This window comes from Pimephales promelas, chromosome 13 (genome assembly GCF_988280905.1).
Source record: "Pimephales promelas chromosome 13, fPimPro1.hap1.1, whole genome shotgun sequence".
NCBI classification, from domain to species: domain Eukaryota; kingdom Metazoa; phylum Chordata; class Actinopteri; order Cypriniformes; family Leuciscidae; genus Pimephales; species Pimephales promelas.
The window spans coordinates 22909436-22934904 of NC_142781.1; the positions used below are offsets into that span (position 1 = coordinate 22909436).

General features: G+C 36.3%; 4 protein-coding genes across 10 annotated transcripts in view; 2 read left to right on the plus strand and 2 right to left on the minus strand.

The window, feature by feature from the left end:
* The first annotated feature begins 645 nt into the window (after nucleotides 1-645).
* On the plus strand, nucleotides 646-3611 carry emc7b (ER membrane protein complex subunit 7b). The gene is made up of 5 exons (XM_039692215.2): nucleotides 646-1000; nucleotides 1305-1424; nucleotides 1519-1657; nucleotides 2279-2359; nucleotides 2462-3611. The coding sequence occupies exons 1-5, from the start codon at nucleotides 774-776 to the stop codon at nucleotides 2606-2608; spliced, it is 714 nt and encodes a 237-aa protein (XP_039548149.1). The 5' UTR covers nucleotides 646-773; the 3' UTR covers nucleotides 2609-3611.
* A 57-nt stretch (nucleotides 3612-3668) lies between these two features.
* chrm5b (cholinergic receptor, muscarinic 5b) lies at nucleotides 3669-12321 on the minus strand. The gene is made up of 2 exons (XM_039692212.2): nucleotides 11669-12321; nucleotides 3669-6180 (listed from the first exon to the last, which is right to left on the minus strand). Exon 2 carries the CDS (start codon nucleotides 6100-6102, stop codon nucleotides 4579-4581), a length of 1524 nt encoding a protein of 507 aa, XP_039548146.1. The 5' UTR covers nucleotides 6103-6180; nucleotides 11669-12321; the 3' UTR covers nucleotides 3669-4578.
* On the plus strand, nucleotides 7122-24754 carry aven (apoptosis and caspase activation inhibitor). The gene is made up of 6 exons (XM_039692213.2): nucleotides 7122-7393; nucleotides 7874-8051; nucleotides 21679-21749; nucleotides 21852-21947; nucleotides 22030-22318; nucleotides 23142-24754. Exons 1-6 carry the CDS (start codon nucleotides 7187-7189, stop codon nucleotides 23270-23272), a joined length of 972 nt encoding a protein of 323 aa, XP_039548147.2. The 5' UTR covers nucleotides 7122-7186; the 3' UTR covers nucleotides 23273-24754.
* ryr3 (ryanodine receptor 3) overlaps nucleotides 24384-25469 on the minus strand; it is a 110447-nt gene continuing 109361 nt past the window's right edge. For all 7 annotated transcript variants that reach the window (XM_089118656.1, XM_089118654.1, XM_089118655.1 and 4 more), the window contains one exon: nucleotides 24384-24687. In XM_089118656.1, the coding sequence (XP_088974782.1) occupies nucleotides 24592-24687 (96 nt within the window). In that variant the 3' untranslated portion in view covers nucleotides 24384-24591. The remainder of the gene's footprint in view (nucleotides 24688-25469) is intronic.

A 25469-nucleotide genomic window follows, 5' to 3' on the forward strand; every position in this document is an offset into this window, starting at 1 on the left:
ATTGTGAGAGAAAAGGGTGGCTAAATAATTCCAAAAAAATAAGCCATGCAAAATTTGCGGACAAAAAAAGTAACTATTTTACAATAACATTGATGCAAAGATGATTGACGAAACCGTTCTGAACGATTTGTTTACGAGACTGACTGAACCGAGAACGGATGATTGAGTTGACAAATGATCCATCAGTTATCTTCGGGTCAATCACAGAAAATGCTTTTTCCACAATAAGAAAACTTTCTTTAATTTAATGTCAAAATAAAATTATATCTGCATAGTTATTATCTAAGAATAAAATAGATAGTCTACATGACAAGTCTGAACTTTGACGTCAATTCTTATTTAAAAAAAAATTTAACTATCGAGATTTTAAATAACTAGAGATGTAACTTTTTGACCACCACCTACGTACAACCCACAGAAATCAGTTGATAAATGTATTTTTGTTTGTTTTTATCCATAAAAAAAACACAGCTCACAGTTTACTTGCATTTGATTACAGTGCAGTGCAGTTTTGCCCTTCGCCAAATGGCGGACGCGTTGACACATATATGATCTATGCTCGGAACTAGATATCTATGGGAACGCCCATCAAAAGATCAAAAGCCCCGCCTCAACGATAATCACGTGTAACATGTTCTTCCGGTCTCTACATTCAATGATTTCCGCTAACCGTTTACTTCCTTCAGCTGAGTCCTAATTCCTGTGCTCCATATTGACGCGTTGTGAAATATTGTGCATTATTGTACGTCGTATATATCGTGTTACAAAGCACGATGCAATTCATTAAACGTCTATTAGATTTATATATAGCGTTGCAGGCTCTGTTTGCGTTGTCATGGGGTTTTTCTGACACAGAGCCGGGGCCCGTAGCAGGTTCTCAGTCGAATGGAGACCGTTTCAGAATCGAAGGAAGAGCTGTCGTTCCTGGAGTGAAAACACAAGACTGGATCTCCACAGCCCGAATCCTGGTGGAGGGGGAGGAATATATTGGGTTTCTCAAGTGAGTGAAATCGCCAGCAATCCTAACGTCAAAAGAGCGATGTAAATATGATTATTTAACGTTATGTGTGTTGCTCGATTTACAGCAGCGTGTCTCAAAAATGTCAATGATAATCTGAAATATAATGATTTTGCTAGAAGTATATATAATATAATGTGAATGAAATATAATGTGCAGCTTATATGTAATTGTCTTTGCAAGACATGATCAATTCAGACTGGATGGGCAGGGCTTTCAAAACATGCTTTTATTAAACAAGTTTTTGCCGAGATGACACAATTAACCACATCAATTTGCCTTATAGGACTGATGGGAGCTTTGCTGTCAACGATGTGCCTTCTGGCTCATATGTGGTTGAAATTGTATCACCATCATTCAGATTTGATCCTGTTCGGGTGGACATTACCTCCAAAGGGAAAATGAGGTAGCTAACATCCCAAATTCTTCTACCTTTTAACATGATTGTCTATTCACGTCACCAATACCTCAGTTAATATCAAGATGTTGCTGAACCACAGGGCACGCTTGGTGAATTACATCAAAACCTCTGAAGTTCTTCGACAGCCATACCCTCTTCAGATCAGATCCAGTGGTCCACACACATACTTCATGAAGCGGGAAACCTGGGGGTGGACTGATTTTCTGATGAACCCAATGGTATGATCTTATGATTTCTGTGTTTGTGTGTGTGTGTGTTTTTATTATTATTTTTTTTAATCCCTTGAATTTTTGGTGATTTGACTGGAAATGTATCTGTCGTGGTTTCTTTTGTTTACTTATTCATGATAAAGCACAGCCTTTCGTACCTTATTGCTCACTTCATGCTTATAGAGATGACTTACATAGTTAAAGAATAAGTAATGGCTGAAGGGTGTTGTTAGGCACGAAGCGGAGTGAACCACTGCACATTGGGATTATATGGTTGATGATGTAGAAATAACAATTAGCAATATTTCTTAAACGTATTTATTAACAAAGCAAAGGTTAATGAATAAACTAATGTGAACAGAGACTATGTTTGATCTTAATGTAGTTGTAAATGGTGAGATTAACATGAACTAAGATTAAATGCTATATAAGTATTGTTCATTCTTAGTTTATTTGTATTATTTAACTAAGGAAATAAGGAAACCTTATTTTAAAGCGTTACCAGTGTTGCAAATGCACATTTTCAGGGCCATTTATAATAGTATGAATTATCTTTGACATGATATTTGTTGCTGATGGTTTCTAATACTTGTTGTGACTTCACTTTTAAAATGTTTTTGTTCTTCTTAGGTCATGATGATGGTCCTTCCTTTATTAATCATTGTCCTGCTCCCAAAGGTGGTAAATACTAATGATCCTGAGATGAGAAAGGTAATACAAACCATGCACAAAAACATGCGCTAAATGGACATATTCATACCCTGTATATTTCCTTATTCATACCATTTTGTGTTTTTGTTTTTTTTCATACAGGAAATGGAGCAATCTATGAATATGTTGAACCCTAATCCAGAATTGCCAGATGTTTCTGAATTGATGACTAAATTGTTCTCCAAGGGCTCCAGTAAGTCTGGTGGAGGGAACAAAGGCAGCAGAAGTGTTGCTCTGAAGAGGAGGTAGTGCCGTGTGTTTGGGATCATTTTGTCGGTTTTCTTTGACACTGTTTTACTGGTTTTCTTCTCTTATTTTCTTTTTTTTTTTTAATTAAATGAAACATTTCTTTTTCGACTGAAATGCTTGACAAAACAGGACTGTGTTTGCACTGTGCTACTTTTCCACGCTTAATTGTCTTCTTTAGCTGCATTGTTAATAATCAGATTATTTTAATCATTGTATGATACACTGAAAACTATACATAACATTTAAAAGTGTACAAGACCAGTACAGATAGAGCAAGGCATGAATTCATCTTTTTTAATATAAAAAATAGCTTAAATAGGATGTTTTAACTTTTAAAGTAGAATGAATGTGAAAGTAAAAGATTGGTCAAGATTCCTAGAATGGATTGTTTGACTGAGATATTCCGTTTTGGTGATGCTTCAATATCTTGTCATGCAATTAACATAGTCTATGCTTTCACTGCTGCTGCATATATGATTCATCACACAGATATGATTCCTTCTCAGAATTGAGGGCAATGCAGTTTCACCTCCTTTATGACTCGAATAAAAGCAAGAATGAATGATTTAAGTAAAATCTAACATATTGTGGCTGTTTGGCAGTTGAGTGCTTTGGGTTAATGCAAAAGCTGAAGTTTTGTTGCACTGATAAAGTCAGATGCAGAAGTTAGTACTCACTGTATGTAGTTGTTTTGCTCAGTTTGTCACAAGCCTTCTGGGATATTTCAAAAGCACATTTGAGCTTAAAGGTCAAGATAGATGAAAAAATCTTTCCATCTTTGCAGTGATGCCTTGTGTGTTTTCAGACCAACCTGAGGAGGTGACATTGACCCCAATTCTGTTTCATAACTACTTGAAATAAAGCTTCTAGGTTATAATATTTACTATATCTTGTTTGGTTTGTGCAGGACTGTGAATGAAGATGAGAAATGTGTACGATTTAAGCTATGAAGTAAAAACTTATTTAAACAATGGAAATAAACTTTGGTGGGAAATATCCTTAACCGTTTTGCTTATTTGCCTACTTTTCTCAGCATGTTGTTAAGATGTGTGGAAAATGAGATCAACAGTAAGAAAGTTCATGATAATTGATTGATAAATCATTGCAAGTATGTCAGACTCTGTGGTAGTTGTAAAGCTTTAGTTTGACTAAAAACATTAGTGGAACCCCTGCGAAAGCCAGACTGATGAAATGTTTCAATTAATTGGGTGAATTTCATCTTTAAACATTTATTTCACAAATTAAATGGCATGTCATCACAACACAAAGAGTAGAGACTTATTAAACAACATGAATGGAAAACAGCCAATTAACATCCATAAATGTGCTTCTGTGGTGTATGTTAATGTTCAAGCGAGATCTAATTCATGGCACCACAAAAATGGATTTGTTTTCTATTCAAAATAAACCACTGCACATTGGGATTATATGGGTGATGATGTAAAAATGTGTAAATTGTGCTTCATTTCACATGATGTAATATTGGAATCTCTGCCATATCATGGATACTACATCCGAAGTGAAGCTGTGAGCACAATCTTTTGTGTGCATCTCTACACAAGTGATGGTTTGCCATCTTAGAAATCTGAAGATCCATATTTAACACTGTCTAGTTATGCGAACATAATACAACAACGTTGCTTTGCACCCTAGATATTTCAATATTTACGTTTCTATGCATGCAGTGTCACTGACATGACCAAGGTGTACAATACATAATATTTAAAGTCATTCTATCACAAAATGTGTTTTGTCTCTATAATGAAAACATCACAGTCCATATCTTTATTTATTGTCTTCACTATCCCTGGCATTTAGACATTAGACAATAATAAATTTCACACTGCTATGTAAACATGTTAAATGATCATTAAATAAAAACAGATTAGAAGCTAAATAAAATATTAATTATAATTATAAACAATATTTATAAACTAAAATTGATTTAATGTTAGCCATCTCTGCTGTATTTAATGGTTTTGACCAGACCAGTACAGTTTCTCCTCTCCTTTATTTTTCTTCCATTTGCAGAGGAATAACATCCAAAAGGTCTTCTGGAAGGTCTTGTTGCATAGGGCGTAACACATAGGGTTGATGGTGCTGTTGACATAGCAGAGCCAGTAGCCCAGATGCCAGAGGGACACTGGGATGCATTTAGAACAGAAGGTGGAGATGAGCACCATGATGTTGTACGGGGTCCAGGTGAGGATGAAAGCCAGAAGGATGGCACTGAGAGTCTGTGCAGCCTTTTTCTCCTTGATAAGGACCATTCGTTTACGCTTGGTCATCTGGATCTTTAAGTTTGGATCTTCCGGTTTGGTAGAAGCCAAGGTGGACGAAGGAGCCTGTGGCTCTGAGGACTGACATTGATCTGTGTTTGTTCTCTCAGTCTCGGTACTACCTTGCGAAACGGTGATGTCACTAAGGATCGGTTTGAACTTGTATGACATGCATTTTTTATTGTTCGTCTGGGAGCATTTTGCCAGATCACTGAGATATTTGCTGTCTTCATAACAGTCCAGCTGTCCATTTTTATTGAGTGTCGACTCTTGGTTCTTAAAAGATTCTCGAGGGGTCATCTCAGAGACAGACCGCTCGTCATCTTCTGAGGATGTATAACTGTTCAAGGTGGTGACCTGGTCTGATTTGGTCCACAAGTCATCAGACTGCAACGTTGTCCTAGTTGCATAACTCTGGTTGGACGAAGACCATGACGCTTGAGTCCCGTCCCTCTTGTTTTTAAAGCTAAAGCATTGTAGGATTGGCTTTCGTGCTTTAGAGTCTTCGCGGCTGTCCAGCGATGGGTATCCTTGGAGTTCTGCTAAGTTCTTTGTGCGTTTCTCAGTTTCTTTGTAGATTTTGCAATATAAAATTGTCATGATGGATACCGGGACATAAAAGGCTGCTATGGCTGTACCAAATGTGATTGTGGGTTCTGAGAAAAACTGGATCTCGCATTGGTCAGGAGAAACCGTCCTCTTGCCGACAAAGTACTGCCAGCACAGAATGGGTGGAGCCCACAATATAAACGATATCAACCAGGCCAAGCCAATCATGATGCCTGCACGTTTCGGGGTCCGTTTAGCCCTGTAGGTAAGTGGTCTTGTAATGGAGAAATATCTGTCAAAGCTGATGACCAGCAAGTTCATCACCGATGCATTACTTGCAACATAGTCAAGGGCCAGCCACAGATCGCATGCTATATTCCCTAAAGACCAGTATCCCATGAGAATGTAGGATGTGTACAGGTTCATGGAGAACACGCCAATAATGAGGTCTGCAAAAGCTAAACTGAGTAAGTAGTAGTTGTTAACAGTCTTAAGTTGGCTGTTGACCTTGAAAGAGAGCATCACCAGAACATTCCCAACTATTGTGATGAGACTCACAACAGCCGACACTGTTGCAATGGTTATTACCTCCAACAGACTGTATGGGGCTGGCAGGACAGCAGAGACATTTCCACTTGCTGTTAAATTTTGAATATCCATGTCCATCCTGTTACTGCTGACAGGTTAGTAAATGCTGGATAAAGGTTGCACTGTATTCTTCATGCTTACTTGGCAAAGGATCATCTGAAAACAGAAAACAAAATTTCATAAACAGACACTTTAAACATGAAAATAGTACACTTTTTTAAGACATTATAGGCAAAGCATTGTTTTTTTCATACACAATTCTTTCAGACCAGTGGAAAGAAAACATCCAAAATGCACATTCAAGAGCTCTTTTTGTGTCTGTTGATTTTAATTGTAAATACATGAAGGCTGTTCAGTAGGCATTTCAATAACATGTATGCACACCAAATTTCCAGTTTTATTCTTATGTAGTTTCTCAAGGTTTTTCAAAAGATTCAAAAAGATTCCTATAACCTTTTATTTAGAAAAACATGTTTTTTTTTTGGGATCCATGTTGACAGTATGGATTAACAAAATGAAAGAATGAACCTAGCATTGTCTAACGTTCTGGTTTCATATTTTGGAAATTCATGCAAATGAGAGCATAATTAATTAAATTGGCATGTTTTAACATACATTTCAGAAAACTTGTAATATAGAAATTGGCCCAGTTTCACAGACAGGGCTTAGATTAAGCTAGGATTAGTCCTTAGTTCAAAGACATTTATCTTTTTTTAAACGTGCCTTAGATAAAAATAAAATCATTACTTATGTGCGACAAAACAATGACACTGACATATTTTAAGATACGTCACTGCAAGTTGCTTTAATTTAAAACAGCTCAAACGTGCATTTTAGTATGGGACTAGTTTACTGTAGTACTACTTTAGGCTACTACCTTTTACAGCCCATTTTAAGCAAAGGAATGACAGGTCTGAATGGGAGCACCAGATCTCACATGCCCCTTTAAAAGAGCTAGTTTCACCCCTACTTTTGATACTACTGATACTCATACTTTTTCTCCCAGTTCGACCAGTCTAAAGATGACAATCTCACGTTCATGATTAGGCGGAACTATTTGAATGGGGGAACGTTTCTCCAGGGTTCTTTTTAAATGTAACAACTGTTGTGTTGTGTTACACGATTATAGTCTCGGTATTAGTTCTAATTTTCATATTCAGTTATGGAGAGTAGACATAGTCGGGGACGCGGTGGTCATTGGAAAAGAGGAGGTGGAGGTAGAGGTGAAGGTGAGGGGGTCACTGGCAGTTCGGGAGAGCACAGGGGTCGCGGAAGAGGGGGCCAGCATCGTGGAAGAGGCAAACGGGACCATCGTAGAGGAAGAGGGCGCGAATATGGACCTCCCGCAGACTTTAGAGAGTTTCGAGGAGTGAGTGTCACCCATACAAAACATCTCCATGATAACGAACCATATTTTCTGCCGAAATACCAGAGTAACTGTTACTAGTAGAATGCCATAATTACAGTAAGTTAATGATTACTATAAAACTCTATTTGACATAGATGCCATAAATATTAAATTTGAGAAAATAAAATAATGTCATGTTCATTAAAAGAGAGTGTCAAACTGTTTGAATGAGATTAATGGAAAATAATTGTAAACTTAATTTATGATAGTTCTGTAGTAACATACTGTATAATGTGTTGTTGGCAGTGGTTACTGTACTATTTGTCTTTAACAGTTAACTAACCATCAGTACTGTTACATGTTAACAGTACTACCATGTTAACTTTAATAGATTATTAGAAACCAACCTAATTTAAAATCAACAAGTATTTAATTATTCATTTCATTGTATGAATTGTGTCATGCTTGCTCACTGTCATAATGTTTCTGATTGCTTTTCAGAATCAAGATGACCATGACAACAAAGAAAACTTTGAGGAAGAAGAGGAGCACAACACCTTCTCTCGACGAAAGCTCAAGCCCAACTGGGACCGTTATGAGGAATCGGAGAAAGAGGAAATTAATGAAGATGTACCGACACAAAGAGGCACCGACTATCATGTCCTCCTCACATCAGCAGGTAAGACATACTGCCTACTTAAATCTGTGGAATATTTCCCCCGTGCCTCTGATACTGGTCATGCAGGGAGGAGAATAAAGCTAAAATTAATGTAGAACAACGGTGGCGTTAAAAAGCTGAGAACAAAGATACTAAAGGTGACGAGAAGGGCAAAATTATTTTTCTGTTGCATGGTTGGATCTTTTGAACCATGGATCTATGCAACCATTTACAGTCTATTTTATGCTGCCTGAATGAGAAGTTTGGGACTAGTAAAAATATTTTATTCAGCAGGTATGCATTAAATTGATCAAAAATGCCAGGAAAGACATTTGTAATGTTACAAAAGATTTCTATTTCAAATATAATGTTGTTGAACTTTTATCGAAGAATCCTGAAAATAATATCATGTGGCTTCAAAAATATTTGGCAGAAATGTTTTCAACATTGGCATTAATTAGAGATGTTTCCTGAGCAGCAAATCAAAATATTAGAATGATTTCTGAAAGGATCACGTGTCAATGAAGACAGAAGTAATGAAGCTGAAAATTGAAAAGCTTAGGTGAGCATGAGAGACTTCTTTCAAAAATATAAAAGGCTTCTGACCCTGTATTTTTCAGTACTGTATAAGCAAGTTAAAACATAATGTAAACATGATGTAATGAGTTTTCAGCAAATACTCATAGCCAAAGCAATACATGATTTGATGTTCTGCCCAGTTGCTTTTGTCAGTAAGTGAATGCAGAAATTGTAGCCTACATTTTTTGTTCAAGGGCAATTCCCTGTACCTCAAATTTAACAAGCCTAAATTCTCTGTAAGAGCAGAATTAGTTTTCATTATGCTGTTCTCTTGAGGGAATTTTCTTTGCTTCTCATTTCCCTAATCTGCTTCCTCAAAAGCCACATTGATATTCATGAGATATATTTGTGGCATCTAATTTTACTACAGTGAAGTACTGCAGGATTGCACTGCCTCTTGTGGTATTGCAAAAGAAAGACCCTCGTGCATATCTGTGCAAACATACATACTAGGAAATGTCCTTTGTCAGTTGCAATCTTTTTCTGTTTGTCGAGGCCAAACAGTTAAAGTTGTACTCCAAACGAAATTGGAGCACTTAATCTGTTTTGTTGCTCTCTATTTTTTCCTGTGTTGTTCCCTGCACATTTACGATTAGTCATCAGAGGTTCAAACTCGCTGATCCCTGTGAATGTGGGTGGAATTTGTATCTGTTCTCCAGAACAAGTATTGTATCCATGACTTCAGGAATTATGTAGTACAGCTTTGCCATCATGAAGTGGTTGTACAGCACCATGATAACAACAAAAGAAATAGTTCAGTGCTTTGACTTGTCTGCTTTGATGAAGAATCTTCTGTATTTCGTATTTTATATTTTAACAGTAAAAAAAAGTCTTTACAAGTTTTGTTTGACTTGGCAAGATGTATAAATATGGTCACACCTCTTGGACAAATATTGCAATATAATGACTTGAACTAAGTTATAAATAGAAAAATGGCTGTTCCGGTTTGTTCATCTCCATATGTCTTTCAAAGTTGCCTGACCTCCCCTACGAAACTCAGCTTGCCGTCTTTTATCCTGTTATGATTCCGCCAGCAGGCCCTGATTAGTGTGTGTGGTGGTAACGGACTGATTACATACCAAATGAGTGTAATTCAGCTTTCACCAGGAACACCCTTCAATTACCCTTGAGCTTTCTCTCACAAATGACCAAAAACTTAATCTGGATTCTTTAATGGGGTTGGTTTGCCTAGAATTAAAATTGTCATCATTTAGTCACCTTTAAAGTTCTACAGGTTTGGAACTACATGGGAGAGAGTAAATGACAGCATTTTCATTTCTTATTTATACATATTACACATTATTACAAATATTACATTAAAACTGATGAGTTGTCTTCTTCATGACAGCAGGTGCTTGCACCTGTTCTGTTTGTCACCCACATGGTAGTTTGTAATCTATCAGTTTGAGTGAGGAAATCGTCATGCAGAAGAGTCATAGAAGACTTACTTTGTTTTCTTAACCATTCTCTTACACGGTAACACAGGTGTTACAATGTTATGTAATTGAGACAATATTCCAACAGGTTTGATTTACATTAGCAGCAAGATTGCTGTAATCTGTTGATTTGCAGCGATCTATTTTGTAGGCGTATCTTTTAGGTTTTCTTTTCACTGTGAAGAAAACTACGTTTGTCGGATTTTTCAGACAATTTGAAAATCAGTTTACCGAAAGGCTTCATGCTGTGGCAAATCTTTGATGTGATCGTTTTTGTGCATATTACTCTCACAGATGGGTAATTTTATTTAGTCTAGTCTCACAGTTAAACAAAGATTAATCTGTCATAAACTCTTGGTAACATCTTTAAATTGTGAATAGCATCATCCAGACCTTGTCACTGGCGGTGAACTTGTTGCTAGGGCCAGCATCATAGGACATTGCTCAAACATTGGGAGTCTTTTTTGGTCTCAGAATAACCCTGGAACTCACATAGCTTTGTATCTTTTGTCACGTCGGTGAGGCCATCCAATTTGTAACTGTTTTATTTTAAGAATGGAGTAGGATTTTTTTTTTTCTTCATTCTATTCTGTTCTTCTTGTCATGGAATGCATTTTATGTTGTGTTTGTTGGATTTGTTAAATTGTTATTGTGGCATTTCATATTACATTACCATGAAAAGAGAACATAAAATGAATGAAATGAAAATCCACAATGAGAAAGAATGTGATAATTGCTATCTAGTACTTCGTATTACAAGGTAATAGTGATCTCCTTCAGATGAAATTGATGTGTAGAGTGTACAATTTCCTGCTTAAGATGCTTGAATATTTAAACATTTTGTAAACACAGCCATATAAGCTTTGCATTGATTTCTAGTTTCGGTAAGGAGTCTGTATTTTTAACACAATTGTATTTACAGGAAATGTAAAAACGAGTAGTGCATGCAAATATAATATTAATGGTGTAATATTTAGATTTAATATTACATTTAAATTTAATATCATTCATTTTACCCGACAATAAGGTTACATTTTTTAACATTGGTTAAATGCATTGAGTACCCTGAACTATTTTTACAGCCTTTATTAGTCACATTGCATTAATGTTGAATGTTTCAATTCAAACTTCACATATTAAAGTATTAGTATATGTAAAAAAAAAAAAAAAAAAGTAAAATGCTGTAAAAATATTGTTCATGGTTTTTTAATGATGGCTAATGCATTAACTAATGTTAGCAAATTCAACATCGTTGAAAGCATATGTTTATTACACTGAATATCATAGCACATATAGATTTATTTGGCATTTTCCAAATTATTGTACTGCTTTTTATCCATTTAAATCAGCTTAGGGGAAAAAATTACATTAAATTAAATTAAATTAACATTAAAAATAATGTCTGTTTTTTTTTTTTAATTATTGTTAAATGGGACAATAGACCCCAAAATGAAATTTCTGTCATTTACCCCCCCCATTTTCATTGAAACATAATTAATCACAATTACAATCAGTGATATTTATTGTCTTTAATAATGTTGACCTAATATTCAGCCACCTAGTTTAACCAATATTAATTTCTAAATTGTCTAATTATCCATGAAATATGTATTCAGTACTCACTGTTTTCATCTCTCAGCCTTGAACTCCATTTACAGATCTGGCTCGGTCACACTGTCACTCATCCCAAACCTTTTCCTCTATTGTGAACTCTCACCACTCTGGAATCAAGTGTCTAGATGTTGCTTCTTCATCCAGTCATGAGCCTGTGCTTAAATTATAGAATCCTCAAAGTTGTAGTAAAATGATGTGCTCGGTTTTTGGATGGTTGTTAGTGCTCAAGGAAGTTGTGACGATTACGCCAAAGTCCATTGTTAAGCATCTCCTTTTCTCTGCGTGGTGGAGGATGATTGGGCAATGCTGCTGCTGCTGCTGCTGTTTCTTTAGATGAATATGTGCTGCTGCCTGTGGATGCACTGACAGACACAGATGTGAATGGCTGGGAGGAGGTCATTCCCTCTGGGTTGGGATGATCGTCATGATTTGGGGCAGTGAACAACAGGCAGACGCCAAGAATGGGAGGAGGAAGAGGAGAAGAGCAGGGGGCTGAACCAAAGCAGAAACGAGAAGATGAAGGTTAGACCGTTCATGCTCACGTTGGAGACAGAGGGGCGTGTGAAAGGGTGGTATGATGCTCACTGAAACATAATGGAGGCATTAATTACTCTCTTTTGACACAGATAGAGTGGCTGCGAGCAAATAAGTGGGTGGAGATGATCGGTTATCTAGAAATACAGAAGTAAGAGGGTCATTTAATGACTTTTTGTTGTGTCTGTATAGGAGCTACTTCAGCTCAAATCAAAGTAAAATCGTCCTCTAAAATAGTTCAACTTATTAAGGTGCCGGGTGAATTGATTTTTTTTAAATGTTACTCCCATATATTTTGAGAGAATATAGTTGTGTGTCTGATGTTCAACATGAGGTTTTCAAAAATCTTTGGTCATTCCAATATGGAAGTTAACCTTACAGTTTCATTGCATTTGTTTCACTAGCTTCACCAATCAAACAATAAATAATATAAATAATTATTTTATACAATTTCATCTACCATTGGTTAGCCAAATGAATAGACTCACCCCAAATTCAGACTCAACATCAAACTCATCTTTAGTTGAGTCAATGCTACTGGTACTGGAAATAATAGGATTGAAATGGAAGTGATATATTTAACATTTACAAATTATGTACTGTTCACATATCCTTGACCATTTTGTTTGTTTATTTATTATACTGCTCAAAAGTTTAGGTTCAGTAAGATTTTTGTTTTGAAAGAAATTATATATGCATTAAATTGATAAAAAAAAGACATGAACTATGGATAAATAGCATTTTAACTGTATACCTATATATTAAAATTGAAAACAGTTATTACTATTGAATCACAATATTACTGTTTTTACTTTGGTGAGCATAAGGGACTTCATTTAAAACATGACAAAATCAAACCGACTTTTGAATGACAGTGTAATTTATGTATTTATTCATTTATTTTTGCACCTACACTATTTTAAGAGGTTAGCCTTAATGTTTATTTGAAGATGATCCCTCTATTTCTGCTCTCACAGCTGCATGGGTGCAATTAGTTACATCACAGGCCATCAAAGGAAGCCTTGAATGATCAATGAGAAGAAAAAAAAAACAGATTCAATGCACACAGTACACACATAAAGTTGCAATGGTAAGAGTGCAGGCCGCTCAGGAAATGAGTGACATCGTGCCCTTGCAAGTTGTGTCTCTGTGGATTGAGAACAGATCGACCAATTCAGGGTCATTTCTTTTGACACACTTTCCTTTTGTCAGCCATCACCTGTTTTTTTTTTTTTTTTTTTTTGCAATGCCACAGTGTGATCACATTCTCACATCTTCATGTCTCACAGTCAGGTTGACAGGAAATGGCTTATGTTAGATAGTTCCATGTAGGGCAGGATTTCCAGGCCTCCAAGTTTATTGATCATAATGAGATCATAATGGAGGATATGAGCCATATCACGTACCCTGGAGGAGGACTAATAATGAAGGCCATAGATATACAGTGACACCGCTGTGTTCGTTTGCATCTGTGTGTCTGTACGTCTCCTCTGGGTCTCAGGTGGCTAGCAGACACAACTCAGCCCTACACGCTACATGCTCGGGTTACACTTGACAGTGAGAGCAGCAAATGAATACTAAATGCTGCTTGAATTTCATGACCTTGTTTAGCTGTGGACTGCACTTCGACCTGTCTGTGTCCCTGCAGAGAAGCAAAGAGATTTTGATTCATTACTAGTGACACTGCACCTGTAGGAAACCTTGCCCCCTCCAACTTGCTTTCCTATATTTCAGTACCTTGGACCTCCACCTGTGGCCCTGCTGCTGGCAGTTTCACCAGCTGGACCCTCCACAAATGACTGCACCCTGGTGGGACACAGCTCTCTAGATTGTCTCTCTTTTTCATATTCTTGGCAAGCAACAACCTACTGTATCTTGCACAGTGTCAGCCATTATAATACAACAACCATAGAACCTTTATTGTTTTTAAGCATCCTGATGTGTTTGTTTACATGCACTTTATAAGTTCAGTTTCAGTTGGCTTAAAGCAATAATTAAGCTTTTTTTATTTTACTATTACTAACCTCTCTGATTTTGGGAATTTGGACAAACAGACCTATATAATGTGATTGTTGGCAGCTCGGCTTCGTCCGGCATTTTTGCACTTTAAAGGAGAATATCTTCTTATTAAACGTTCTGTACACTTACAAAGTTCTCAATACTTCATTTTGCATGTATGGAGCCTCATTATGTTACTGTGTTAGTGTGGGGCTATTTTGAGCCTTGTTAGTGGTATAAACTAGCAATTTCTTTTTACTTACTAGTAAATGCCCCCATTACTAACGTTATACGCTAAACAGTTTTTAGAGAAATCTCTAAACGAATCTGTAAACGGCTGTAAACAAATCTCAGAGAATGGTCGACTAGGTACCAATGAGTCATTAGACCAAAGGTTCATTTTGTGCCGGAGTTCTCCTTTAATTGGAATGCAAGTGGAATCAGAGTGGTTCCGCATGCTCTGAAAGGCAAAGGTCATGCACAACGTATTTTAAAAAAAAAAATTTAAATATTAAATTAATCAGTGACAAGGACATTATATTCTTCAATGGTGATTTAAAGTCTATATGCTACCAAAGATTTCCATTTCAAATGAATGTTCCTTTTGAACTTTCTATTCATCAAAAGTCTTGAAAAAAAACATGTTACACAGTTCATACTAAAATCTTGAGCAACACAACTGTTTAACATTGATAATAAAATGTTGCTTGAGGAAATCAGCATATTAGGATACTTCTGAAGGATCATGTGACACTGAAGACTTGGGTAACTGCTGCTGACAATTCAGTTTCACAGGAATAAAATAAATGACAGTAGAAAACAGTTATTTGAAATTGTAATAAATTATATTACACTATTACTGTTTTTACTGTATTTTGATTAAAAAAGCAGACTTGGTGAGCATAAGAAACTTCAGAAACATTCTTCCCGTTCCCAAACCTTTCAACTGAATTAACATGCATTGCCAACTTTATTAATTGAATATCAATTATGGACTTTGTTTTCTCTGAATCTGAGCCTATTTGATTTAAGTTAAAGGATGCAAAAGGGATGTTGACTCCAGGCTGCTAAGTGTAATCACACAAATCGTGTTTTTTTTTTGTTTTTTTTCCAGCACAAACTGCTGTTTCTGGAAGAATGCTGCAGCAAACTTCACTTAAATGCTGAGCACCTGCGTTTTTGATTGTGCTCATACTGTGACTTTAGTCCCCTGCATCAAGCATTGGACAGTAATTATAATGCGGGGGTGTGCGTTTGCACCCACACAGAGTATCAGAATGTCATCTCTGTAATAATGTGTAACAGTAACAACCACTCTGTTAATGACTGTGTGTGTCTCTCTTCACACTCGCTCTCTTCCCTCGCCGCTGTTGTTTCCATAACACCTGTGCGATTTGCATGAGGCCTCTCTTTGTTTTAAAGCCATTTTGTATGCTTTAGACACCTTTATGAATGTTGGGACGAGCAACAGTGGCCACTTATTTCTAATCAGTTCCATATTAGCGTTCCATATCTTTTTATCTGTCCACCATAACGTACTCCTTGTTTGTTTCCTGTGGCGATTGTTCCCTGTTGCCACATCACTGAAATATGGGAGCTTTTTTCAAAACCGTATTTACATGTTAAAGGTTCAAGTGACACTTTTGGATAAATATGGTTGTGTAATAATGCTAGCTTTTGACTATAAATAGCCTCTGAGTGATCTAATATTTTGTCCCCAATGATTCTGTTTTATAATTCTGCCAGGAAATGGTCCCCTGATTGTCCCTTTGAGTTCATGTATGCCCAGAGATGCATTATTTGGGGCAATGTTGATATGTGGGGCATGAAGTCCTTTGGCATTTGGTTTGAAGTGGATGTTTTTAATGGATGATGCCATTGAAACACCTCAGTTTATTCCTCTGTATTCTAGATTCTCTTATTATTAGTAGTATTATGTATGCCATGTAAATGGTACTCATGTTCACTATAGATTTCCGATTCAATGCGTTTCATTTCCAAAATTGAATGCAGTCAGACATGGGCAATAAAACCAAGTAAAAACATATACCTCAAAATTTAGATGATATTTAATTATCTAGTACAAATGCATTTTGATTTTGAATGTTTTCAAGTATTTCAGGTCTCTCAATGTTTATAATAAATGTATTATTTTAAGCAGTATAAACTAATGGATTTGTTACCATGAGTAAGTAATAAAAATATTACATAAAGAATACATAATTAATAGGGATGCACCGATATGAAAATTTTGGCCGATACCGATAATTCTTTATATTTGAAAGCCGATAACCGATCTATCTGCCAATAAACTTAAATCCAAATTTTTATCTAATTTTGAAAGTCTCACAATTAAATCTATGTCCCAAGCGCACAATTATAATGATGTTCTCATGATAGTGTTGTATAGCCGATATGACAGATTTGCGGTGCACATGTTGTACCGAAGCGTATTTTCATTTTTTGAAGAGATTTCAGTCATATTTCAAGAAATTTAAAAACATAAACATTGCTCAACAAGTGTCTCAGCTGAAGGGAATAATACATTATTTATCGGATTTAATATATCGGCCACATTTTCATACCAGGCCGATAACGATAACATTAAAAATGAACATATATTGGCCGATACCGATATGCTGGCCGATATATCGTGCATCCCTAATAATTAAATAATATAAAAAAAAATTATGTTTAGTAATAAAATGGATGTAGCCTATTAAAGTTTTAAAATAGATCTTTTTTTCTTGTATAAATGAAATACATACTTTTTTCTTTTGAACATTTTTGTTTTCTTTTGTTAATTCTCACAGAAAAACATATATTATAACAATATACAACAATATTATATGACATGCTTTTAATAATTTCTATAAAATATCTTCCTCTTAAATATTGAGATTGCTTTTTTAGTAGTTTCTGAAGCGGTTTCTGAGATGCGTTTCCTCTGTGTTCATCGTTTGGAAAAGCATCTCCTTTGATCAAGAGTAGCGCATTGAGTGCTTGATTCATCTCTATGGAAATAAATGACTCTTCTAAATGTCTTATTAAGATGAGCCACAGCTGTCTGCTAACCTGATGATCAGCTCAGTTCATCGTCCCAGCTGCAGTACTGGCCCCACGAGAAAGTGAACACACACGTTGTTATGTAACTTGGTGTAGTTTTTATGTTTAGCTAAAAATGTCAAGACGAAAGGAGAATACTGCTGCTCTCGTAGTGTAGGTCAGGTTGTGCGAGAAAGATGGATTAAGAAAAGGACTCTGGGCGACTTTGTGGTCTTTCGTTCATTCCATGGCTCGCATCTAGCGTCACTCGTTACTAGCAGCATCATTCACTTTAGGAGGTGCACCTCACACTAGAGCCCTGTTCTTCTCACACACACTACTGCACCGGACATATGGGGACGTGCATTCACAAATAAATAGGAATTAACTAGATTAATATAGAGCAGTATGTGTAAACACTGTCTATAACACTGGAAAACTCATCAATCATGAGACTCAATCCAGTGTCTGATAATCTTTCTTTCTTTCTTTGTCCAATTGAAAAGAAAATGCTTGTATATAAATACACGCACATATTTAAAGCTGCAATCGGTAACTTTTTTTGAGTTTAAAAATCATATAATCCATTTTCCAAACCGTGTTTTTGTTTTATCCTGAATCACTACGGTACACTGTTATTTTAGACTGGCGACTGCGGAGTAGCCCAATATCTGCGTGATTGGACATAAACAGAGAAATAACTAGTATTATTTGATTTCTGATACATTAAAGATTTCAAAATAAGAGTTGATTTGTCACTTTCTGCACCGTTGAAAGCACATGAAGAGATTCACTACTATAGTTCCAGTCATTTTTAATTGTGATTTAACTGAATAGATGTGTTTTATTCCCCGTTTCTGGTTTAGGAAGCTCAGACCACTTTATAAACATGATGATTTGAAGGTTGCACAACAGTTTGTTCAGTATCTGATCAAAACCGAAAGCAGAGCTCATACTTTTAATGATAATGGAAAACATTTTTATTGTACACATTTGGCCTCTGTCAGATATCCAAGCAATGTTGCATTTAAAGATGTGTTTTCAAATGTACCAAGTGTGTGAACTGCACAAAAGTCTTTCCTTTCAAGCCTAGACACTAATAGGAAACTCTTGGTGTTCTTCATGGCAGCTATCTTGAAGCGTATAGTAAATAACTGTCATATTGTTTTGAATGTTCGGCTTGAAATGTTTTAATTGCAATCATCACAGTCTGATTTATTTTGATGGTTCGGTTCGTTACGGAGTTGCTTTGTGCTAATTGGCTTAGCAATGATTTGCTCAAGAGCCGTGACGACAAAGCAAATTAGCAGCTACTTCCAAAAGGCTGTAGCCTCCCTTCATTAAGTGCCATTTAATGAGTAACAGTGGATGGCCTGTGCTTGTGGTTCCATAGCGTTTCATGGTCCTCCTGTCATCAGTGTCCTATTGGGGCCCTTGAAAAAGCAAAGAACACTGGCCAGTTTTGGGTTGGCAGGCTTCATACATGGTGCCACTCTCTGGGAGGAAATGACCTGTGCTTGTATGTGGCTTCCTGTGAGCGGGTCAGAGGACGCCAGCCTACAGAGAGACAACATCTGCCACACTGACATTGTGCCAGCACTCCACCAGAGCTGCTACTGACAACTCTTCCTTTCACACCAGGCATTTACAAATAACCTTATTGAGTTCTTTGCTTATTTGTAGATATGCACAATATGCCAACTTTTGGTTATCCATTTCATTTGAAAGTCTAAAAACTGTCCAAGGGCATTTTTCTAAACTTGTTTTGAAAAAAAAAAAAGAAGAAAAATACAATACTTTGGGAAATTAATTAAGAAAAAGATTTAAAATTGTTAATAAATCTAATAAATCACTTGAAAAGTGAAAAATAATATTTATTCTGTGCAAAGTACTCTAGTTAACATGAACTAAGAATGAACAATACAGCATTTATTCTACTAAATGTAGGGTATGTGATGTGCAAAACGGCCGGCAGATTTTGAAAATGCAGAACTCAAAAGGTCCTACCTTCTTTCCTCCAACGCTGACCCTGACTCCACCCATTCGAAGAACATGGACACGCAATCATGCATCTGCAAAACTCAGATGCGTGAAATTGCACTTACACTCTCTCTCTGTACCGGGAGATGGTTCTCGTTGCAGAACATGAAATCCACGGGGAGGAGTCGGATCCAGATCCGCCTCCTCCCACCTTACATACACCTAAACCTACCCAACTCCGCCCCCTAATCCCTAAACCCAACCCTAATCCTACCCATCTCCACCCCTTCGGTCTTGATCCGACTCCTCCCCGTGGATCTCATACTAGGTATTACTATGTACCGGGGCGACTTTCATTTACTGTGACTGGGTCACGAGCTTTGCGTAAGCACACCAAGAGGAGGGAGGGTGGTACAGCGTTTGATTGACACTGACTGTGTCCATTAATTCTAGGTGGTCTTGTAAATGATTTACTGGAGTTTTTCGAGTCCTGCCTGTTCCACAAATGATTAAAGGAGCTGTATGTAAGATTGTGGTCAAAACTGGTACTGCAATCAGTTTCAAATTACTGTAGAGTGGTGTATCCCCTCCCCCTCCCCCTGACTGACCTGGAGGGTGGAGCATCAGACCAAAACACAACATGACAGTTGAGGGCTGCAACTTCACAATATCCTGGCCGGACTATTGTTGTCAGTGACATAAGTATTTGAAATGAACATGATTTCATAATGTCTAGTGACATATCAGGGCCATTTTATGATCATTTGAAATACATTTCTTACATACAGCTCCTTTAATTGCTTAATTTTCATTTCAGTGCTTCTAGCAAGTGGGTTAGGAATAGGATTTCAAGTGATTTTGGAAAAAAAATGTCAAACAAGAAAAGCCCACCTTTAAGTTAATGTTAATTTTAACATGCAATTTTCAAATCAAAAGTTGTTTTTTTAACATTAGTTAATGCACTGTGAACTGACAAAGAACGACTGTATTTTTATTATTCTATATTTTTGTGTCCCTATATGATTATTATTTCTACAATTAGTCTTGCACTGTTTCACTTGTACAAACAGTGTCTTTACTATAATTAATGCAACACAGCAGTGCGCATGTCACATGCAGCTGGTTTGTTATATTGGCTAACCACACACACACACACGTGATAATGCTACGCTGACCCACACATGCTGACAGGACATTTGCTCATTGTTATGGCAGCAGTTTCCATGGCGCTGTCACTACCAGTGAAGGAAACGTGATGAAATTGCCTGGATGTCTTCTCCTGTCCACAGCTCCTCATTCTCTCATAACAGCGACATCAACCACTGCGTACTTGGCATTCTGCTCCACGTTACGAGGAATCTGTGACGACGGTTCTGAGTCACTGGACTGGTATATAGACCATTTTACATCTTTAGGTTCTTCCTTACCAGTTTAATTTAGGCTACTTTACATGGAGGCATTAGTGGCAGAATGCTCGCTTTTGAAGGGGCCCTCTTGACCTCTTGCGCTGTATCATCCCTGTCAGTCTGGTCAACTGCAGTTGGTGAAAGCCTGTTTCTGAGACGGGACGCCTGCTATTCTGCCTCACCCTGGCTGGACAGCTGTGTGTGACAGACTCGCGCTTCTTTCTTCAGCTGTCCCAACTTGCTGCCGCCTCACATTTCACGCTGCTTGTGTCAAGGTGAAAATGACTTCAAAAGATGACACACGTTCAGCTGCTGCTGGGATGGTGTGCATTGAACCGAGTTGTTTTTCTTGGCCCGTGTCATTATGTCCATTTGGAATTGAAAACAAAGTGCAAAATATGATTAATAATTGACTTGTATCAGCAATACAAAAAAAAAATAGAAATGTTGCCATGGTAACTAAAGTAAAATAGGTTTAATTTGAAATTAAACGGAAATAAAAAAATAATAATAACAAAAGCACAACATAATTACTAAACTTAAATTGAAATAAACTTAAAATATTAAAACTAATGCAAATATAGAACACAACATTTATATAAATAATACTAAAATAATAACACAACTGTAGTATCATTTTCAATGAATTGTGTTAACTGGATCATTTTAATCCTGGTAAATGAATCAACACAGAGTGGGCAAAATAATCTATGATATTATTGCATTATTATAATATTGATATTAAATGTATTATTATTAATTTATTTGTAATATTTGGTAAGATCCATGGAAATGTATTTGATAGTAAACATTATAACACTGAGAATTTTGAGTTTGTTGATCATTTAATAGTGTTATTAGTAATAAAAAAATAACTTTCACCAACACATCAATCATTTCACCAAAATAAAGAATTCCTTCCTAGCTTCCTGAAAGTGTTGAAACAAAACTAGTACAATAGCTGGTGACTCACTTAACATACTCAGATTGATGCACTGTATAAACAGTTTTTTTTAATTTTATATAAACAATGTATTGCATGTTTATCTCTTTTAGGGGACTCCTTCACACAGTTCAGGTTCTCTGATGAGAAGGACTGGGACATGGACTCGCTGGCAAAAAATCAGGTGCATAATCAGTCATTTCAGTCAAGTCACCCAATATTAAGATTTGCTTGTATGTTTTCCAGTGCAATTATTGTGTTTTTTGAGGGTTGATTGTGACTCCAGATTCCAGCTCTTTTTGTTGACCTGCCAGCTTTAACTCAGTCACTTCAAGAGCTTCCACTGCACACCAGACTGAACCTGGAGGCTGAGCTTGTTCAGGTAAAGCCATTGTTTTTTTTGCTGAAATACTATGAAATGCTACTAGTAAAGTATGATGTACTAGAGCTTTAATATGCTTCAGGTGACAACTCCTGTTGAACTGCCGCCCGTGACAGTCCCTCACAGAACCGACTCGACATTGACAGCTCCTCAGGCAAGCCGAGAGTCAGGCCTGGGCATTTCCTGCAGTGTAAAGCCTGTTTCAAGTACCACAGCGTCACTCGGTGTCTCCACAGCCGTCCCTGCGGCCGCTGATGATGCTGACCAGGAGCTCGACCTTCTCCTCAGCTTGCAGAGACCCGTCACTGAACTTTCTTCAGTACAATCCCACGCTACGACAGAAGATGATGCGCTGAACACCCCAACACAAGGTATCCAAATCAATTGCTATATTTTGGTTATTTTTTGTTCAAATCAATTGATGTATTTTGTTAAACAGTGTTGGAGGGTATTATAACTAACTAAACATAGTGACTTTCAGTGACAAATTAACTAAGTAGCTTAGTGTTTGGAAATTAGATTCATTTTAGTGAGACATTTCATTTTCACAGTTCATGTAAAATTCTCAGTTCAAGCTGAATTTTGCCAAATTATTTTAATCCCAGTGTTTTTTTTTTCTGTTTTTTTTTTTTTTTTTTTTTAGCTAAATATTTTATTTTTCACTTTATAAATAAGGTCAGTAAGATTTTTGTGGGAAAAAAAAATATTACTTTTATTATTAGTGACACTTTACATTGATCAAAAGTGACAGTAAAGTGTTCTTTTCAACTTTCTTATCAAATAATCCTAAAAACTAAAATTGAAGTATCAAAAACTGTTTTCAACATTACCTGGAGACTGAAAATGCAGCTTTACCATCACAGGAACAAATTACATTTCAAAATATATTCAAATACAAAACGGTTCAGTACTTTTTTTCTTACTGTATTTTGATCAACGAAATGTTTTTTTTTTTTAACATTAGCATATATAACTTAGTCTTTTTTTTGTGTAAAATTCTACCTGTATTCTATTGCAGAATGAAAATATCCTCTGATACACATATAATCCTTAAATACTTGTAAAACGTTATCTTGAGTTCCGATTCTGTTGAACTATCACCTTGTGCTTCGATCTTCTAGGTTTGCAAGTTATAGATTCAAAGTAGCTTCCTGAACATGGTGTAAAAATGTGATTTTTTTATCATCTCAACAGGTTCACAGGAAGAAGATCAAACTGTTGTTATGAAAGAGACAAAGCCAGAAGTGCAGAGTGAACCTGAACCCACGAGGCAGGAAGTGACAGAAGAGGATCTGGAGGACTGGTTGGACAGCATGATCTCCTGACTTGAGAGAAGCACTTTCTCCCTGCTGACTGACACGGCTGTGAATTAAATCAGCACATGCAGCTTTAGTAATGCTGACACCGTTACTTCTGTGTGGATGTGCACATCATGCTCGGACACTTCGTGAAGTCATAAGATAGCCGGGACTAATTCGGTCATGTGGAATATAAAATGCTCCATCAATATATAACTCCTAAAAATGCTGATGTAATGCCATGTAAAAGTTTTCAGACGCAACATATTCTCACTCCTCAAATGACTCAATTTCATTCAGATTAAATGCAGCTATGGCCAGCTGGGATTTATTGCATTAGCTACTTTATTTTCGTTCCCCCTGCTCAAAACAAATGCAAATCACCAAAGCCACTACATACATATAAATGGCCATACAATAGCAGTTTACAGTATTGACTGTTCAATACATTTGTTAATCATTTTTGTCCTTGAATATAGATTTCCATTGTTTTGCAATCGTACTCCATAAATGATCAGGCAAACACGATTTCAGTTATTGAACCGTAACCAAACATTTTTTTTTAAAAAGCAGTGATTATCTTTACTTATGAACCATCAACTAAAGCTACAAAACTACTAACCCAAGTGAGACTGTCAGTGAGAGTCTAAACTCAAATGCAAACTAGCAAATCATACGTGCGGGAACCAAATGTTTGCATAGTCTCTTGTCTTAAGGCACTTTGCTGTATGAGAAACATCTAGTGGACTGAAGCAGATGATCTTTATATTTCTCATTCTACCAGTCAGATTACCGTCTTTAAAGGCATTGCACATTCTTCATAGTATTTTTTGTCATTGTTTGTTTTGAAATCAAACAGGCATACATTGTGTTTGGCACTCAGAAGGTATTCTTGTGCATATTTGTGTAGATGTTCATTCAACACATCAAAAACATATTTATGGTAACATCTCATCTCACAACTTCATGTGCATTTGTGAGTTAAGCAAATGAGGCAATTTACCATGTTGGTGTTTTTTCTTTTCTTTTTTTTTTATCAAACATGGCTTGTGTCTTAATTTGGCAATGTGTGCTACATGTTTTTTTGTCTTTTTTTCTCAATGTTGTACTTGAGTTCACATTTTTGGCTTGATCACAATGAGTTCTCGGTATGTCGCTGTCATTTCTGGTGGAGAAACAGCTGAGGTTTTTTTTGTTTGTATGAATCGGTGAGCAGCATTAGATGAGAGCGAGTTTAGGATGTTTTTTTCCAACCTACATAAGATCCTAAAATCCATTTAGGAGCTCATGTAGGTTGAAGCATGTGACTTCTCTCATGTTTGGACTGAGGACAACAGTATTGTCCTCTAGCCCAGCAGGTCCTCGTATTGCTTCCGGAAACAGTCTCCAGCAGGGAAGAAATCCCAGCACCTCTCCTGATACATTTTCCAAACATACGACTCCTGTAGTAAAAGGATAGAGAAGTAATGTGATATAATTTATGAAATAAAATATACACAACCGTTCAAATGTTTAGGGTCAGTCATTTTACTTAAAAAACAAAACAAAAAAAACGTTTTATTAAACACGATAATGTTAAAAAAATGTTTTATAAATGCAGAACTTGGCTATTCTATTCATCAAAAGTCATGGAAAAAAATTATCACAGTTACCGAAAAAACTGTTTTCAACACTGATAATAAGAAATATTTAGTGAGCATTCATTTGTATTCAAATGTAAAACGTATTATACTGTTGGGTCATATTTGGGTCACTTTTCCAAAACTCTTCACACAGTTCTTCCAACCAACTTTCAACTTGGGACAGTAGTTGATTTCACATTCAAAATTCTCTAAAACCACCAAAACACTTTTGTTTTTCAAGTCATGTCTCAATTCAATTAATTCTCCCATAACATAAGCAAAGCATTAGCAAATTGTTAAAAAAAATAAAAATAAATTCTACTACCGTTAAATAGAATTCATTATAGTATTTTACATTGAATGCATTTTGTGCCAAAGCAATGATAAATAATCCAAAGTTTAGCCTATTGACAGCTGCTGTGAGCATCGTGTGAAGAGTTTTGAAAAAGTGTTGAGATTTATCCTATAAATTGTAATAATATTTCACTGTATAGCCTTGGTGAGCATAATACTTTTTACAAAAACAAAACAAAAAAAATCTTACCAATTCTAATACATTTGAACAGTCACATGATTTTATATTACATTTAATATTAAAATAG